The sequence below is a fragment of the Brachyistius frenatus genome, unplaced genomic scaffold (assembly GCF_029030835.1).
Source record: "Brachyistius frenatus isolate BFR_SWC_R1_liver_20210118 unplaced genomic scaffold, ASM2903083v1 Contig_80, whole genome shotgun sequence".
Classification (NCBI taxonomy): domain Eukaryota; kingdom Metazoa; phylum Chordata; class Actinopteri; family Embiotocidae; genus Brachyistius; species Brachyistius frenatus.
Window position 1 is genome coordinate 1,465,682 of NW_027210679.1, and position 19,935 is coordinate 1,485,616.

The following is a 19,935-nucleotide window of genomic DNA, read 5'->3' on the forward strand; positions in this document are numbered from 1 at the left end:
CAGACCCACTATTCTGTCAGGTAACACACACACAAACACACAAACACACACAGTCTGATTCAAACCCATTAACTTCGTTGATTCTGATGAAGCGTTTCGGAGGGAAAATGTACGTTGTCACGACAACGGGCTCATTCAGTGATTGACAGCTGAATGTCGGTGATGACGATGATGTAACAACTTCCAGAACAGGAAGTGAAATGGAGAAGAGCATCCTGCCTCCTAATTGTCTCGTTATCTGTGATGTCACGGCCCCTCGGCCAATCAGAGCGGCTTGCTCCTCTCCTTTTTCCTCTTTTTTCTCTCAAGTGCGGGAGGCGGTGCTTCTTTTCACTTCCTGTCCCTCAGCTGTCAATCACAGGACTCGGTTCTAATGATGAACTGATCAGAAACAAAAGGTCAAAGGTCACACCCTGACTGTTGCGCAAGGATGTGTGTGAGGCATCATCTGTTGTCATGGAAACGGCTCTGTGTTCTGTCTTCACTACATGTATGAGTCTTGACTGAAGAGGAGGAGGAGGAGGTGTGTTGTTGTTGTTGTTGGTTCTGTTTGTGTGTTTTTATCTATGTACTGGTGCTTATTGGTTGAAATCTCGCGGTGATTCAACTGAACCCGACTTCCGGTCTCCGGTTCCCGCCCTGTCGCCAGGGTTATTTCCATCTCTATCAATTTTACACCACTGGAAGGAAATGTGCCTGCGCGCGCCCGTCCCGTCCGTGCGTCGGGAGCGCGCAACTGCAGCAGATCGTGGCCGGGACGGGAGGGGGGGAGCGTCGGTGTTCACTCACTTCTCATCCCGCTAATTCAGAGAGCAGCGTTGGTGGTGCGGCGGCGGGAACGGGAACGGGAACGGGAGGCGACGAACCGGAGCCTCTGCAGTATCTCACCTGAAACCAGAAACCACCGCCGCCGCTCGGATAACCGACGGCACGCGAACGCACCGGGGCCGCGCGACTCTCGGCTCCAGGTGTTGTGAGGAACCGTCGAGCGCCGGAGACTCCCCGGAGGAGCAGCCGACACACGGGAGCCGCAGCACCGGGGGGGGAGGAGAGCTTCTGACCGGGCTTCGTCGAGGCTGTCTGGTCCACCCACGGAGCACTGCAGCTCGGTGTCGACGCGGCGGGGGGAGGAGCGGCCGCCTCACGGAGCGGGTTTCTGGAGGGTTTCGCTGTCGCGGTGCGGTGAGACCGGAGAGAGGACAGCCGCCCCCCTCCTCCTCCTCCTCCTCCTTCTCCTCCACAACCCCCTCCACCTCCTCCAATGGGGTAGACCCGCCGGCGGTCACTGCAGCCCGCAGAGCCTCGGAGGTCCGCTCACACCTGCGCACACCTGCCCGCCCCGACCTGCAGGGGCCGGAGGATGTAGTGCCCAGCCGCCCCCCCCCCCCACCACCACCTCGGTATCCCGTCACACACCGCCTCCACCCGCCCCCCCACCGTCCCACCATGCCGGCGGGGATGAAGCCGCTGGAGAAGTTCCTGAAGAAGCAGACCACGGCGCTGACCCGGGCCGGGGGCTTCGTCGGCGGGGTGGCGGACAAGGCCAGCGGGGGGACCGGGGCGTCCCGTCGGAGGGCCAGCCTGTCCCGGGTCGTTCCGTTCTTCCGGGAGACGTCGCCGGAGAGCGGCCAGGCCCGGGAGGTGTTCAGGTGAGGCGCGTGCACCTGAGCAGAGCCCCACAGAGGTCCATGAATTTATCCTCAAATTTAAGGAGTGTAACTGATCTGAGCGGCAGACGGCGGATCTTCATAACTTTTAATTATTAATCAAAAGAGTTCAGTTTCTCCGTTTGTTCGTGCGTCTGAAATAGATTCTGCCTCCAGGTGGCGCTGACGAGCTCGTGGTCCCGACGGGAAGTCGCGCGCTTGGGTTCGCTCGGCGTTAACGTAACAGTTGCTAGGCAACAGCGACACCGAAGGAGCCTAAAGGCCACGGAGGCTAACCGTTTACAGAAACGACAGAAACTCGGAGATGACGTTTCACTTCCCGATTTAAACACTTCAATGCGAAAATAGAAAGTTTTTTTTTTTAGTTTTTTTTTTACAAATATCAATACAAGCTTAGACTCTCGGAAGGGGGCGTGGCCAGACGCAATCCGATGGCCCCGCCCACATGCTGCTCAGTAACCGTACTGATGCTTTATTGTAAAATATTTAGTTGTTTGTTGTGACTGTTTTTTTCTGACTTCATCAAATTAAACGTGACGTTGATAAAAAATAATTTTGTATTATTCCGTCGCAGCGAAACAGATCAGTTTTTATTCAATAAATAAAACCAGAAAGTATGCTTTGACTCTGATCTTTGACCTTTGAACCCTGCAGCCCCGACAGCGAGGACCCTCCCTCCTGGCCCTCGGCCACGGGGACCGGTACCGTCTCGGTGCCCAGCAGCGCTAACGGCTCCGGTTCCGGAGGAGGAGACGTGCGCAGTCCGTCCCTGTCGAGCGACGAGCAGAGCTCCGAGGCGAGCCTCGTCACGGAGAGCGGCGGCGGCGGCGGAGGAGGGACGCCGCTTCACCCCGACACGCCTGACAACCTGACGCTCGCCGTGCTCGACAGCGTGGCGGGAAAACGTCCCGGAATCAACACAGGTGACGCTCTTATTCTGAAGGTCAGACAGGAAGTGGACGAACAGCAAACGTCAGATCCTGGTTCTGGTGCAGATCCAGATTTACATTCAGGTTCTGGTTCAGATTGTGGTCCTGATTCTGGTTCAGATCGTCTTCCTGGTCCTGGTACTGGTTCTTCTTCCGGTCCTGGTTCAGGTTCTGGTCCTGGTTCTGATCCAGGTTCTGGTTCGGAGCAAAGAGAGTTCATGTTGTGTTTCCTGTTGGAGGATTTTCATTTTACACATCATATCACCCAGACTGCAGCCTCAGCTGTGTGTGTGTGTGTGTGTGTGTGTGTGTGTGTGTGTGTGTGTGTGTGTGTGTGTGTGTGTGTGTGTGTGTTATATAATCTCTGCCGTCCTCTTTCAGAAAGCAGCTTATTACTGAAGTCCTGCAGGAATGTTCGCTGCATGCCGTGTGCTGTGTGTGTGTGTGTGTGTGTGTGTGTGTGTGTGTGTGTGTGTTATTGTCTTCCTGTAGTTTTTACTGGACGACTTCTTGATTATTGAATGTAAACATGTCGTTAATAAACATCAATAATCATAAAAATAATAAATGATCAGCAGGTTTCAGTTGTTTTACGCTTGTTATAAATGATTAAAGGTCAGTCGGACAGGGTCCAGTTTCTCCTCTGGAGACCTTACCTGAGGACCGCTGAGACCATGTTCAGGATGGGGTTCTCGGGTGAGAACCAGAACCTCCCAGTCTGAGTTTCTGGTTCTGCAGGAACACGATGGATCGGTTCTTCAGGTTGGACGGACTTCCTGAGGTGAAGGAGGTTCTGAAACTTGTCCTGTTTAGTTCTTGTTTCAAAGCTGGTTTCAGACTTTGTTGAGGACCAATTTTTGGGTCTGATTTTAGACCGTATTCCGGCCTGGTTCTGGCCTGGTTTCAGGACTAGATCTGAACTTTATTCAGGACTGGTGTTGGACCTGGTTTCTAGAACCGCTGCATCTTTCATCCACTCTGGTTTACAGGGACAGAATGAGCCCAGAACCCCAGGAGAACCCGGTCCAACCGGAGGTTCTGATCTGGACGTTTTTTTTTTTTTTTTTTTTGATCATCACAGTGTGTGTGTGCGTGGGTACGTTTGATTTCGTGCCGACTGAGTGAAGTAGATCCAGATAATCCTGTTCTGGGGTTCACACACACCCTGATGACTGACTGGTATGTGTGTGCGTGTGCGCCATGTTCCCGCCCTGCATTCACGGCATCACACGCTGTGATTGGCCTTCATGGAAACGCTTTTGTTACCTGGGACGGTTTGAGACTTTAAAACGTGACCAAAAACAAGGTGAGACTGAGGACACGTATGACATATTTTAATAACGACACCTGGAATACAAACACTGAAAAAACAGTAAAAAGTTACTAAAAATAGGTAAAAAAATACACTAAAAACAGTTAAAAATACACTAAAAACAGTTAAGATTACACTAAAAACAATTAAAAATACACTAAAAACAATTAAAAATACACTAAAAACAATTAAAAATACACTAAAAACAGTTGAGATGACACTAAAAACAGTTAAAAAAAATACACCAAAAACAGTTAAGATTACACTAAAAACAATTAAAAATACACTAAAAACTGTTAAAAATACAAAAAAAAATACAATACTGTCTCCCACCCCATAATATCATCACTTGTGCATGTGCGTGTATGTGAACAGCTGCCTGGCCGGTTAAACAGAGAGACGATAAGTTTACTGACAGTTTCATAAAGGAAGAAGAGACCTGGCAAAACGTCTTACATAACACAACACACACACACACACACACACACACACACACACACACACACACACACACACACACACACACACACACACACACACACACTCGTGCACGGCAGGCATGTTGCAGCAGGTGCTCAGGTGAGGCGTGTTCCTCTGAATGAAAACAACATTTCTACTGAATGAGCTCTTCATTTCACACCCAGGTCATGTTAGTTTGTCTGTCTTCGTGAGGACATTGATGGACAGTGAGGACATTGATGGACAGTGAGGACATTGGTTGCTGCTACGGTAGCCCAAATATGATCATGTTAGCTGGTCTGTATCGACTCTACAAACTAAAACATGCAGAAGAAGTCAGTCTGTGGGAGGATTTTCTTTTCTCCTCAGAAACAAAGTGAGTCGCTGCCCACTCCTTCAACTCCCTCTGGAGGCTGTTCCCTCTACCTCCCTCTGGAGGCTTTTCCCTCTACCTCCCTCCTTCTCATCCTCCTCTTCTTCGACCTCTCCGAGCTGCAAGCTTCCTGTGTGCGTGTGTGTGTGTGTGTGTGCGTGTGTGTGTGCGTGTGCGTGTGTGGTACATAAGAGGCTCTTTAGCACCTGTTCACATAGCAACCAGCTCTCGGCGAGACATGTGGAGGAGAGTGGGAGGCAGAGCGAGAAGAGCAGGAACACAAAGAGGCTCAAATTAGAGGCTTTAGACCGAGGAAACCTCAGAGTTCTCTGCACAGAACCGAACGGAGCCTGATTCAGTCCACCGGACCAGAACCTGGGACATATGGAACAGGACGTACCGAATAGGAAGTACAGAATAGAACAGAACAGAACAAACGTGCAGAATAGAACAAACATACAGAATAGAACGTGCAGAATAGAACGTACAGAATAGAACGGACGTACAGAATAGAAAGTACAGAATAGAACGTGCAGAATAGAACAAACGTGCAGAATAGAACGTGCAGAATAGAACAAACGTGCAGAATAGAACAAACATACAGAATAGAATAGAACGTACAGAATAGAACAAACGTACAGAATAGAACAAACGTACAGAATAGAACAAACATACAGAATAGAACGTACAGGATAGAACAAACGTACAGAATAGAACAAACATACAGAATACAACGTGCAGAATAGAACAAACATACAGAATAGAACGTGCAGAATAGAACAAACATACAGAATAGAAAGTACAGAATAGAACGTGCAGAATAGAACAAACATACAGAATACAACGTACAGAATAGAACAAACGTGCAGAATAGAACAAACATACAGAATACAACGTGCAGAATAGAACGTACAGAATAGAACAGACGTACAGAATAGAAAGTACAGAATAGAACGTGCAGAATAGAACAAACGTGCAGAATAGAACAAACATACAGAATAGAAAGTACAGAATAGAACGTGCAGAATAGAACAAACATACAGAATACAACGTGCAGAATAGAACAAACATACAGAATACAACGTGCAGAATAGAACAAACATACAGAATACAACGTGCAGAATAGAACGTACAGAATAGAACAAACATACAGAATAGAACGTGCAGAATAGAACAAACGTACAGAATAGAACAAACATACAGAATAGAACAAACATACAGAATAGAACGTGCAGAATAGAACGAACATACAGAATAGAACGAACAGAATAGAACGAACATACAAAATAGAACGTACAGAATAGAACGAACATAAAGAATAGAACAAACATACAGAATAGAACGAACAGAATAGAACGAACATAATAGAATAAAACGTACAGAATAGAACGAATGTACAGAACAACGTACGGAATAAAACGTACAGAATAGAACGAACGTACAGAATAGAACGAACATAATAGAACGAACGTACAGAATAGAACGAACGTACAGAACAGAACGTACGGAATAGAACGAACATAATAGAATGAACTACAGAATAGAACGAACGTAATAGAACAGAACGTACAGAATAGAACGAACGTACAGAATAGAACGAATGTACAGAACAGAACGTACGGAATAGAACGTGCAGAATTAGAACGTGCAGATAATTTATTAATAAACTTTCAGAAGAAACATTTCAGTACTTTAACTGTCAGTAGTTCATATTCACTCATTCTTTCTGCAGTACTTTAACATGGATCTGAGTATTTGTACTCTGTGGTTGAAGTACTTTTACTACAGTACTTCAACGTGGATCTGAGTATTTGTACTTTGTGGTTGAAGTACTTTTACTGCAGTACAGGATGTGAGTACTTCCCAACCGCCACAATAAAACACAGCAGATCCAATAAAATGCAGAAACTAATCACTGATCAATACTGAGGGAGTGTTATCAGTCATACTACACTCACACAGTCACACACACAGACATACATTGATTCCTGTTTCCTCCTTCTTCCTCTTTTCTCATGTTTCCCTCCTCATCCTCTCTCTGTCGGCAACGTGGCGTCTCTATGGTAACCGCCTGCAGAGAGGCGGACCCGACAGGACACGCCCACTGCAGCATGCATCTCTCTCACTCTCACACATAAGGAGTAGCTGTGTGTGTGTGTGTGTGTGTGTGTGTGTGTGTGTGTGTGTGTGTGTGTGTGTGTGTGTGTGTGTGTGTGTGTGTGTGTGTGACCACAGGTTCAGAGTCGTGCTGTTTCAGCATCTTAAATTACAGTGTTTAACTGCAGCATCTGCTCTTCATCGCTCCTCTGCTGTGTCTGTTTCAGCTGCTTCATCATCATCATCATCATCATCATCACAGCAGATGAAGAACAAAAATATTATTTCTCACATCTGCAACAAGGACAGGCTGTATGTGTGTGTGTGTGTGTGTGTGTGTGTGTGTGTGTGTGTGTGTGTGTGTGTGTGTGTGTGTGTGTGTGTGTGTGTGTGGGGCGCTTGTTTCTGAGGACCACTGAGTTTTTCACCATCAGTGAGGACGTCATCCCTTCAAAGATCTGTTTGAGGCTGAAGGTTTATAGTTCAGGTTAAAGTTAGATTAATGTTTAGGTTTAGATTAGGTTCATGTTTAGGTTCATGCTTATCTTTAGATTAGGTTCATGTTTAGTTTTGGATTAGGTTCAGTCTGAGAGCTGATGGTGCATTCAGGTCCAGTCTGTTTAGAGCTGATGGTGCGTTCAGGTCCAGTCTGTTTAGAGCTGAAGGTGCGTTCAGGTCCAGTCTGTTTAGAGCTGATGGTGCGTTCAGGTCCAGTCTGTTTAGAGCTGATGGTGCGTTCAGGTCCAGTTTGTTTAGACCTGATGGTGCGTTCAGGTCCAGTCCGTACGTCTAATCTCTGTGTCTGTGTGTCTGCAGAAACACTGCTGGATGACTTCATGCTGACTCATCCCATCTTCCTGGCGGCCGACAGGCTCCAGCAGGTCCTGCTGCAGCAGTATCCTCCACCTCTACACGGTTACACGTATGTTCACGTGTCGCGCTGCTCTGAGGTCAGAGTCACGCTGTGAGCTGCAGGTTTGTTTTAATCTGCGGGGAGTTTATTCTGTCCGTCTGTCTGTCCCTCTGTCTCTGTCCTTTGTGACTCAATTCAGAAGCTGCCTGAGAATCTGTCTGATTTAATGTTTCCCTCAGCCTCAGTGATCGTGAGGGTTGTCTGAACTCCCATGATGCACTGCAGACAGGAGCTGCTGTCACAGTTCTGCTGCTGTCAAAGGGAAGAAATTCGTTGATTATTTTCAGCTCTGATCGTGACACTTCCTGTGTTCCCAGAGCATTATGGGAACTGCAGTTCTAAGTCTGAGAAGATGACTTTCAAAGAGAGGACAGGCAAACAAAAACAGAAAAACCATCGGCCAATCGGAGAAGAAGGAAGAGAAAAAAAACTGTGTGTGTGCACGCAGTGATATGTGGGTCATCATGAGCTGCAGCTCTCTGAGGCTCAAACTAATGAATATTTCCTCACGAAGTCATGCCTGCCTGCCTGTTTGTTTGTTTGTTTTGTTTGTTTGTTTATCATGACATAGAGCATCTTTAGTAACATGGATGTAAACGTGGTCACAGTTTGCGCAGACGTGTTTCCTCCTTAACTCGACTCCTCCAGATTCTCTGTGGAGGAAGATGCAGGAGGGAGGGTGGGGGAGGTGGGAGGAAGAGGAGGAGGAAGAAGAAGGAGGAGGAGGAGGAGGAAGAGGAGAGATGGCGGGTGAATCGGCGCTGGACGCAGCAGAGAGGAAGCAGGCGGTGCTGAACGTTGCGTTTCGATACCTGGACACGTACAGAGAGCTGCTGCAGGAGGAGGGGGAGCGCAGCAACACCTTCCCCAAGGTTACAACATACAACATTACACATAACATACAACACATACAACACAACATACAACACACACAACACAACATACAACATTACACATAACATACAACATACAACACACAACATACAACATTACACATAACATACAACACATACAACATACAACATTACACATAACACAACACACACAACACAACATACAACACACACAACACAACATACAACATTACACACAACACATACAACACACACAACACAACATACAACATTACACACAACACACACAACACAACATACAACACACACAACACAACATACAACACACACAACATACAACACAACACACATAACATATTACACAACACACAACACACACAACATAAATGTGTGTTTGTGTACACACAGGAAACACGAAGACATTTAAACGGTACATTAGCATTAGCTGAGGAAGCTAACTCACAGGCTTGCTGTCACGAGCTACCGCAGCGGGGTGTTAGCATTCAGTTATTTATTTATTTTTACAAATATGACAACTTCAAAAATATTTTCATACTTTTATGAAGATTTAAAATGTTCGTCGTACGTAACATCAGCGTATGTCTGCAGGAGCTCTACCTGTGCGCCGTCCAGGAGCTCAGTCAGCATCCGGAGCTGGTGGAGGACGTCCTGAAGCTGCAGAGATGGACCGAGATCTTACACTGCCCGTAGGACACACACACACACACACACACACACACACACACACACACACACACACACACACACACACACACACACACACACACACACACACACACATCCGGGTCCGTTGTCTGGCAACACATCCTCATATATAACGAGAGCAAGACGTCACCTCTTTTATTTTCTGAACGATGATCTGATTCATTTGAACGTCAGAGAGGAAGAAGAAGGAAGTCGTTGCCACGGTGATCCAGTGTATTTATATATTTATCCGTCACATGAAAGAGTCAATCATAAAATACACAAACATGTATTATATGAAATAATATTTAACATTTATATCCCATGTATTATTTATTATTGCACTTTAGTCTTGTATTTATTATACTTTTATACCTCCATGTATTATTTATAGTATGTAAGTAATTAATCATGTATGTCTAATATGTACATAATTTATTTAGTTTGACGTATTTATCAAACTACATTTATCATCATCACATTTATGGTATTTTACATTTGAATTTTTTTTTTTACCATGAAGTTTGTTCTAAATATTGATTCTGTTTTTATTCATTCATGTGTTGATTTATCACACACGTGTGTGTGTGTGTGTGTGTGTGTGTGTGTGTGTGTGTGTGTGTGTGTGTGTGTGTGTGTGTGTGTGTGTGTGTGTGTGTGTGTGTGTGTAGGTCTGAGGAGGAGAAGGAGAGCAGGAAGAAGCAGGTTCGTCCTCTGTTCAGACACTTCAGACGAATCGACGCCTGTTTGCAGCCCAGAGAGGCGTTCAGGGGCTCCGACGAGAGTACGACAAACGCACACACGCACGCACGCACACACACGCACGCACACGCACACACACACACACACACACACACACACACACACATATGTGTAGGGTCAGAGATATGAAGGCGGTGACTCCGTCTGACACTGTGTGTGTGTGTGTGTGTGTGTGTGTGTGTGTGTGTGTGTGTGTGTGTGTGTGTGTGTGCGTGCGTGTGTCCAGTCTTCTGCAGGGTCTACACCCCCGACCACTCCTACGTCACCATCCGGAGCCGCCTGTCCTGCCGGGTCGGAGAGATTCTGGCTCTTGTCCGGGAGAAGCTCCAGTACAGCGAGGACCAGCCGGTTCTTCCCGGGAACCTCCTGCTGGTCGCCGTGACGTCGGCCGGAGGTCAGCGAGCACAGCAGAGCCTTAGCATGACGCTCACGTGTCCCACGCAGCGTGTTTAACGTGTCCCGTGATGTGTGTTCAGAGAAAGCCGTGTTCCGGCCCAGTGACGAGGCCGTGTTCACCACGCTGGGCGTCAACACGCACCTGTTCACCTGCGAGCCCTCGGAGCTCGACTCCCTGGTGAGCTCCTCTGTGATTGGTTGATGTGTGGCTCCGCCCTCTCCAGGAACATTTCTATAGAAACAACAAACAGAAACTGAATAAAACGGGTTTAAACAAAGTGATGTCTGCTGCAAGTGTGCGCTTCCTGTTCTGATGATGTCACTTCCTGCGCCCCCAGCTTCCTCTTCCTGAGGAGATCCACTGGACGCCGGGCGACAGCAAGCTCCACGACATGTCGGCGGAGGAAGTGGCCAATCAGCTGGTGGCGTTCGACTGGGAGCTCTTCAGCTGCGTGCACGAGGTCGGACACACGGACCACGCTCACTGACTCCGCCCACTGACTCCACCCACTGACTCCACCCACACCTTCACTGACCTCTTACACGGTTCACTGCTAACACCTTACAGCATCACAAGCAACCAGCTGTCAGCCACTAATATAAGCCAATAAAATAAAACATTTAACTTTTAAGCTTCCTGAAATAAACTTTAATGTGAAACATCCAAACAGGAAGTGTCTCTGACGGTGGGACGGTGGTCTCTTTCTTCTTCGTTGGTGTCTCCTGCAGGTGGAGTTTGTGTGTTACGTGTTTCACGGCGAGCAGTCGCGCTGGCGCCCCCTCAACCTGGAGCTGGTACTGCAGCGCTGCAGCGAGGTGCAGAGCTGGGTCGCCACGGAAACCCTGCAGTGTCAATCGCTGCCCAAGAGGATCCAGCTGCTGCGCAAGTTCATCAAGATCGCAGCGCTGTGAGTCACGACATGTTACACGTCATGTTGCATGTCATGTGACAGGTCATGTTACACGTCACGTGACCCGTCCTCCCCGTCCTTTATTGCAGCTGTAAGCAGCAGCAGGACCTGCTGTCGTTCCTCGCCGTGGTTCTCGGTCTGGATAATCCCGCCATCAGCCGGCTGCGACTCACCTGGGAGGTATAACAACACACACACACACGTCTGTCCTGAAGGTGGCGCTGTAGGACAATCTGTAACGTAACATTCAAAATGTCTTTCTTTATTTGCACACGTGTGCGGATAAATTTCAAAATAAAAGTGATTTTTCTGTGGGTTTGTTCGGGTTCTCCGAGGAACTGGTTTATGTCATCCGTCGTTTTGTCTCTCGTCTGTACGTTATTCAGTTAAAAAAAAAAAAAAAAAGGAGCAGAACATCGTTTCAGCATCTAAAACAGGAACTAAAAGTTTACGACAACAAAGTCAAACAACGATAAAAGCGGCCACCTCGTGCTAGCTGCTGGGTTAGCTTGACTAATGCTAACTAAAACCAGCGCTGACGATGATACCGTAACGTTACTGTTGTCTGATTGGTCCACTTTTATTATTTTTTTTAAAATTATAAAATTAAATTATTTAATTAAATTATTAAATTATTTTTTGATCCGCTCCTGTTTGCCCCGTTAAAACAAACTCAACACTTCCTGTATGTTTCAAATTAAAAGCCCTCTGCTGTTTCAGCAGGATTACATTGTTCATACTGAAATATATGTGACCGATTACTGGATGTAAACCCGTTACCGTGGAAACGGCAACAACTGAACCGTGCACAGGTAACAGGTGCGCTGAAACAATCGCATGCATAGTTACTGACAGACGTGATGTCGACGTGATCGACTGGTCTGACCGGTTCTATGCGTTGTGTTCAGGGTCTCCCCGGGAAGTTCAGGAAGCAGTTCCAGCAGTTTGAGGGCATCGCGGTGGGTAAAACACCTCATTTCATATTGATTTGAACTGTTTTTAATGATGAAGCTCTGATCCTCTCCTCTTTCTCCTCCTCTCCTCTCCTCTCCTCTCCTCTCCTCTCCTCTCCTCTCCTCTCCTCTCCTCTCCTCTCCTCTCCTCTCCTCTCCTCTCCTCTCCTCTTTCTCCTCTCCTTTCCTAGGACCCCTCCAGGAACCATAAGTCTTACAGGGACCTGATCACCAGCCTCAGACCACCACTGATCCCCTTCACACCGCTGCTGCTCAAAGGTCAGACTCGATGCCAACACCGGCTGAATGCCAACCTGTCGAGGTCGAGTTTGTTTGAATAGCCAACCGCAGCCTCGTCGTCATGGAGACGCTCCTGACCCCGATCAGACCCTGGTTCATTTCCAGGTCGGTCTCCTGTCGTTTGTCCTCGTAGACTGTCGGCCTCCAGCTGTGGACGCGTTAGCTCCACCTCGCTAAATAGCACCTCCGGCTAATCAGCTGCTACTGTTTTTAACCCTGACACACATACGTACAGCCTCAAGCTCTCTGTCTCCATGGTAACCAAAGAGTGGAGGATGGATGGAAGAGAAATGGATTACAGCTGGTGTGTGTCGAGTCCCTTTTGTTGCCCCGCTGTGGTGGGAACAGACGTGCAGGTTAAAACGGTTAAAACACATTTTAATTAAACGTCTGTTGAAACGCCTCCAGGTGGCGCCAGCGAGTCGTTTACTGAACGACGGTGAAACAAGACTTCGTGACTTCAGTTTAATTTATGTTTTCTTTATTTGATCAGAATTATTTATTTATTTATTATTATTCTGAGTTCTGTTTGTTGTTATATTGTTTATTATTGATTGTTTACTGTTCAGCAGGTTAAGCTGAAGGTGCCTTTAAACACAGTTCAGATGAAGTGTGGTTCTCTTTAGTTCCTCTGTGGTTCTGTTCTGATCCGACGTGTCTCGTGTTCTTCCAGACTTGACGTTCCTTCATGAGAGCTGTAAAACATTTCACGGTGAACTAGTCAACTTTGAGAAGATGGTGAGTGTCCGGTTATTTCTGGACCTCTGGAAGGTTCTGGTTCTGTTTAAAGACGTCTGTCCTTGTGTCCTGTGGCGTCCTCTAACCGTCTCCGTTCTCCTGCAGCATAAAGTGGCCGACATGGTCAGAAACATCAGACGGTACCGGAGCAGTCAGCTAGGTAACACACACACACACACACACACACACACACACACACACACACACACACACACACACACACACACACACACACACACACACACACACACACACACACACACACTGAAACACAATCAGTCAATAAAAACCACCAAAACAAGCAGTTGTTGATTTTTCCTGCAGGTTTGTGTTTGGTTGGAAAGTTGTTATTATTATTATTATTATTATAATTGTTGTTATTGTTATTATTTTTATGTTGAATTTGTCTCCATCTGGTGGCGACTGTGCAGCTCTTCGTGCTCCAACTGACAACTGATGTTTTTTATTTATTTATTTTCCTGGTAGCCATGGATACGGAGACGTCCCCTTCCCACCTGCAGACGAAGGCGTACGTCCGACAGTTACAGGTGATCGACAACCAGAACCTGCTGTTTGACATGTCCTGTAAACTGGAGCCCAAAGACACATAGAGGGAGGAGGAGGAGGAAGAGGAGGAGGAGGAGGAGGAGTCTCCTCGTCTGCACCGAACAACATAAGAAGAGAAAAATTAACTTTCAGTTTTTCAGCTGACCGAGACGGAGGTCTTCATCGGACCGGACCAGAACCTTTAGAACCCAGAGAGTCTGTTGGTGGGTTGACCTGCAGGTAGCCGGTACCGCCAGGAATCTCTGCCGGAACGTTCCTCACTGTTTAAACGTCGCGTTCAAGGTCAGGATTTTATCTTAATAAAAACAAAAACAAGACGGGTCAGAACCTGATGGACGGAGACTGAGCGCCACCGGGCCAGAGCTTCCCAACACAGCCGAGATCGTTTCTACAAACTTTTTTTTTTAATTTTTTTTTTTAGAAACCAAGTGACGAAGTGCTTCACAGGAAAATTCTGATCAAACAATTCATCATGAATGAAATTAAATCGTCCACGAAACAACAAAAACAACAAACATTTTTAAGATTTTACTTTTAAAAAAACAGAAAATACGTAAACATGAAAACATCACTTGTCCGTCGGGATCGCAGGACGAACACTTCGTCTACAGACCTTAACGCTGAACGCTGACGTGACGAATCTGGGAGGAAACGTGGAAATAAACGACTTCGTATTCAGAAAGTTCTCATTTAGTGAACGGAAAATAAAAAAAAGTTTCACTCCCGACGTTAACGATGAAAACATCCGGCGGTTCTCGGCCGCCTGTTCGGAGCCGACGGCGACTCAAACGGAGTGACGTCTGTTTTCTCACTTCCTGCACTTCCTCTTTTCCCCGCCCTCCCGCGGCGACCGACCAATCAGACTCCAGACAATCTTTGACACCTGCCGACGGACACTTCGGACCGAGACGTCTCACGATAATTACGATATGCAATTCTGTTCCGTTTCTGACGGCGGTTCTCCGAAACCTCGGAAACCTTCGTTCACAGCGACGACGTGCCGGCGACGGAATGTTCCAACGTTTAAAAACCGGACTTGCGAATATTTGGTTGCTTTCAACGACGAGCAGCAGCGGTTTGGTTCTGCTGGATCGGGCCGCAGCAGCTGTTCGCAAAGTCCAAAAAAACAAACCAGCGAGCTGCTAAACTGGGCTACAAAAAAAAAAAACATTGAAAATTTTGTAGCTGGGAGGAAATGAGCCAAAAAAAAAAAACCGTGAACCATTACGTAACTTGCCGCAAATATTTTAAGAACTTGTAAACCGACATCAGGACGAGTTCGTGACTTCGCTCAGAACCGGACTCGGTTTCGACATTACGAGCTGCTGCTGTGACCGACCTGTAGTACACCCGCCCGTCCGCCAGAGGGCAGCATGTCGCTGAGGCGTAAAAAAACCTCAAATGAAAGAAAAACAACGTGTTTAAAGTTCGGCACCAAAACTTTGTAATCAGGTTGAGGAGCAGATTTCTTTCAACGAATCCACATCGTCGTTTAACAACTCCTCCCCCGATGACCTCTATCGCCTGACCTGCAGCCGGCCCCCCGGTGGATCTCAGCGGTACTGCACTTTAAGGCACTTCTTACTTACAGTCGACGTGACGCCGCCCTCTAGTGGCCGGACGGTGAGTTACTCCTTGATTCTCCTGCAGGTGGAGCTACTCCAACTTCCTGCTTTTAAAACTCTTGAGTTTACGCCCGTCTGGATTTGCTGTATTTTTCCATCAAAGGACATTTTTCCATCAGACGTGGACACGCGGGACGTCCCAGTCGGTTCTGTCCTGCTCGGTTTACATCAGGGGTCGAGGGCTGTTCTGCCGACCTCTGACTTCTGACCTCTGACCTGTGGTTCGTACCAGCTGCCATATTTCACACAGGGAGGTATTCTGCACCTGAGCGCACCAGATTCCTCTGACGATGCGTTCAATGACCCTCTGTGACGGAAGGCCGTCGCGGTGCATTCGAGGACACCGGATGGTAGTGTAGATGCTGGTTTTCTACCGAGCGACGTCTCAGTTTGAGTCTTTTCTGCTTTTTGATGAGACATCGAACGTCTCACCGCTTGCTTTAAGGACCGCCCGTGTTTTCACACTAAAGCAGTTCATTTAAGCGATTTAGTTCTCGTCAGTTTATTATTTTTTTTTATCTCCAGACCGAGATGATCTTTACTCTTTATTTCTTATTTAAATATGACAATGTTTTTAGGTAAACTGTTGATTTTAACGAGTAAACACGCTAGCGACACCGGTGTGGTCCTTTAAGGAAGCGGCCTGGTGTGATTACGAGCTGATGGACCTCATCGGCCAATCAGCTGCGTTCACGGTGACGTCATCACACCGGAGACGTGAACGAGGACGCAAGAAACTCTTGACCGCCGTCACATCTGAACAACCAATCGGCTTTCAGGAAGGACCCGACCGCCCCCGTAGAGCCGCCCTCCTATTGGCCGGCTCGGGGCGCCGGCGGGTCCGAGGCAATAACGGGAGCGACAGGAAGGGAAGCCGGTTGGTCGACTTCTCACATCAACGAAGCACTTTTGCCAAACCTCAGGAATCAGAGACACAGAGAGGTTTTGTTTACTCTTTCTTCTTCGGTAGTTCAGTTCCGTTGTGTTGCGATCGGTTGGTTGTGTGTTTGTACAGCTGATCACTCTTCAGTCATATTTACTAGAAATATAGAAACACACAGTCGTTGTTTTGATCACCAGGTCGGAGTCCAAAACTTTACTTTACTTTGTGAGTGACGTGTCCACTGGAAAAAAATAACAATAAAAAGTTGTTTTGTTTGTCGTCCAATCAGCTGAGAGCCGCACGGGTCCGGACGGGAAAACACAAATCTGTCCCCAACGTGTTAATAAACCACGAAGGTTAATATTCTGCGGGAACCAATTTATTAAATTTGCCCCAAAATAAGGTGGAAATGTTCTCAGTTTAGGATTTTAGTTTAGTTTTGCATTTGGAGAAAAAAGTTGACATTTTAAATATATCCTCAAAAATGCAAACTGGAGAAAAAATATTTTCCAATTTTTTTTTGTTCCTAAAGTCTTCAAAACTCCATCGAACTCGCAGCTCAACGAACCGGATTTAAACCCGGTTGAATAAACACAGATTCAAACCTGTTGTTTAAAATGTATTTTGACCCCTCGGGGCTTCCGTACATCCGCAATTGAGTAACTCAGACAAAAAAATTTTTTTTTATTTTTTTGCAGTGAAGACTTTCACTCCAACATGTTAAAGATTATTTTGATCACTAATGAACTGTGTAATTTTACATCTGAACTGTTGTGTGATGAGTCGAGGTGCACTGAGATGTTTAATATAATAATCTTTATGAATGGACCTCCGTCATATTTTAGTTTTCAGTCTGAAGCTCTTCGGCGCCGCCAGTTTGTAAAAAGTATCTGAAAAGGTTTAAAAAATACGGTCTAAGCTCGGCTCTGGTACCAGAACATCCGGTCAGGGAGGCCGGTCCCGTCCACAAACAACAACTCTCACCTCACCTTTTATTATGAAAGGCTGCTTCATTTACATAATGTTAAACAACCCCTCTTATTTTGGTAATTTATGGACTTCAGGATGAAACCAGCTTTAAAAAAAAAAAAAAAATTCAATAATTTCTGAACTAGTTTCCACTTCATAATTAATTTTACGATATCTTGTGTAAAGGAGCAGTCTGACATTTTTCAAAGTAAAAGTCGAGGAGTTTAATCGGTACATTTTTCTCGATTCAGATTTTGAAGCTAATTTGTGAACGGAAGTTTTCTTGATTCTGGACGGGACAAAACCTGCAGAACGTCTCCGGTTTGACAAAACTTTGAACCAACATCTAGTCAGGAGTTCAAATTCAAGTGGAAACTAAGTTTTAAACGCTTCAGATTGAGTTTAAGACTTCAGTTTGAATTTCCGGCAACAAAACTCGAGATTGAAACCCTTCGAATGCAAGTTTCTTAACTCCCAACAACAAAGTTAAGCTCACAAAAACAAGAGCTGATGTACAATCATCTTCATTTGTTGTTGATTTCGAACGTCCGACATCGTGGGTTTGAACCTAAAATAAAATACAATGAATTTGAAACATAAATTGGGTTAGATAGAGATACGAGATACAAATCTGAATTTCACAGAAGTAGTTTGATTCGAACTTCAAAATCTGAAAACAAGAGTTTGAACTTCTGGAACTCGACTTAACGTTTTTGGGAGCTTGAAGTTGAAACTTCAACAGGTCGCAGCTTGCGCCTGTTGTTCTGCCGGGATCCCACGATGCCGAGCGGCCGGCGACCTCGAGGGCCGAGGCCGTCCGCCGAGTCGCCTGTATGGAAACACTGAAAAAAAATAAATGAGTGTACATACTGCAACACTGTAAATACGCAAATACTAACGGAGACTCTATTTTACGTATGAGCGGAGAGAGAGAGGCGCTAACTCAAGGAGAAACTTTTGATTTGGTGTTTTTTATTTGTGAGAGAAACTTTAAAAAGAGATAATAATGAATTTATGACTTTATGAATTGTACAGTTTAAATCTTCAGTTCGATGGTTCTGTTGTTTTCTATCTGAAGTTCGGGTTCGTTTCTGTTTACGTTATTTTTTTGTACAGAAGTGGTTGTTTACATCGATAAAAAGTATTATTTCTGTGAACGTCAGACAGACGTGATTGGAGCAGAGGTCTGGCAGGGGGCGGGGCCTGGAGGGTTGGTGTCCTATTACAAAACCATCCAGACAAACACAAGAGATTTCATGAAGCCGATTGTTACTTACGATGGAGTAAAAAAAATTCAAACAATTTGAGAAAAGTCATTTTATGACATACAAAATAAAAATTTCGATTTTTTATTTTTTATTTTTTTAAGATAAAATTATTTGATGATAAGTGTCAGGATGAAGTCAATAATTGTATCAAATTAGAAAAATACCAAAAAAAAAAACGACTTCATTTTCCTAAATTAATTTCTCTTTTATAAAATCATGACTTTTTTTCTTAATAGTGCTTTTAAGAGAATCAAGTTTTCATTTGATGTGTCACAATGTTAATAATAAATTGGGAGAATCTCATGTTGAAATATTTAATATATCAAAAATAATTGTCTTGCAAAATTAAAAATGTTTTTCTTTGACTTTGAAGCAATGAAGTAATTTTCTTTTCATAATTTTCACATTATTGAGCTCTGCTGTATTGATGCACTTTATCCTGACTTTGTGTTTAATATCAAATGTTTACGATTCAGCTGGTTTTTTTTCACAATGTTTGGAAATAAGACAAAACATCTGATTATGTTGATTTGAATAAGTGAAGCCAGTTTTAAAGGCGATCTAAAGTCTCAAAGTTTGAGTTGCTGATATTGAGAGTAAAGTTATTGGTTACGTTGCTGTTGTGTTTGTCGTCGGGGAACTTTGTGAAGTCGTCCCGTCTCCTGCGGACTTGTGTGCCCTCTGCTGTCACACTACAGACACTGAAATAAAACCTCTGAACAACAACTTGGCCGCCTCTTTGACTTCCTGTATGTGTGGCACTGTGTTTGCATGTGCCTGCTTTATTTCTATCCGTTTACTGCTATTATTTATTTTTTATCCTTATTTTGAACGAAATGCCATAACGTGACTTTTTTCGCGATCGCGTGTCGTCCGAAATGTGGAAAAAAAAAAAGGTCACAAAATGTGTTGAATTAAACCTAAAATAAATCGCAAATAACAAGAGACAGAACCATTGACGGTGTTCATTAAAGGAGAATATATTTAACACAATTTCTACTCAATATTGGGGGAACAGATTGTTATTGTTACAATAAGCAGTAGCCAGAGTTAGCTTAGCATAAAGGTTGATACAACTTAAGTATCCATGGCAACATTGTGTTTCCCGTTTCCTGTAAAAGTGTACATTTGCCCACACAGGTGTTATTCTTTAAAGTACTTTATTAAAACTAATTACGTTCAATTAATTCAATAGAAAATCACATTCCTTGATTATTTTTTTGTTGCATTTTTTTTTTTATATAGAAATAATTT

At 45.2% G+C, this 19,935-nt stretch overlaps 1 protein-coding gene across 1 annotated transcript; it reads left to right on the forward strand.

Annotated features, from left to right (window-relative positions):
* Positions 1-573: 573 nt before the first annotated feature.
* On the forward strand, positions 574-18,693 carry rapgefl1 (Rap guanine nucleotide exchange factor (GEF)-like 1). The gene is given in 17 exon segments (XM_069709151.1): positions 574-1,649; positions 2,322-2,590; positions 7,654-7,732; positions 8,399-8,434; positions 8,436-8,622; positions 9,214-9,311; positions 9,981-10,093; positions 10,298-10,465; positions 10,548-10,645; positions 10,806-10,928; positions 11,197-11,375; positions 11,468-11,558; positions 12,287-12,337; positions 12,523-12,610; positions 13,305-13,369; positions 13,475-13,529; positions 13,856-18,693. Coding segments are annotated over 17 exon segments (2,028 nt in total). The 5' UTR covers positions 574-1,446; the 3' UTR covers positions 13,981-18,693.
* Positions 18,694-19,935: the final 1,242 nt, after the last annotated feature.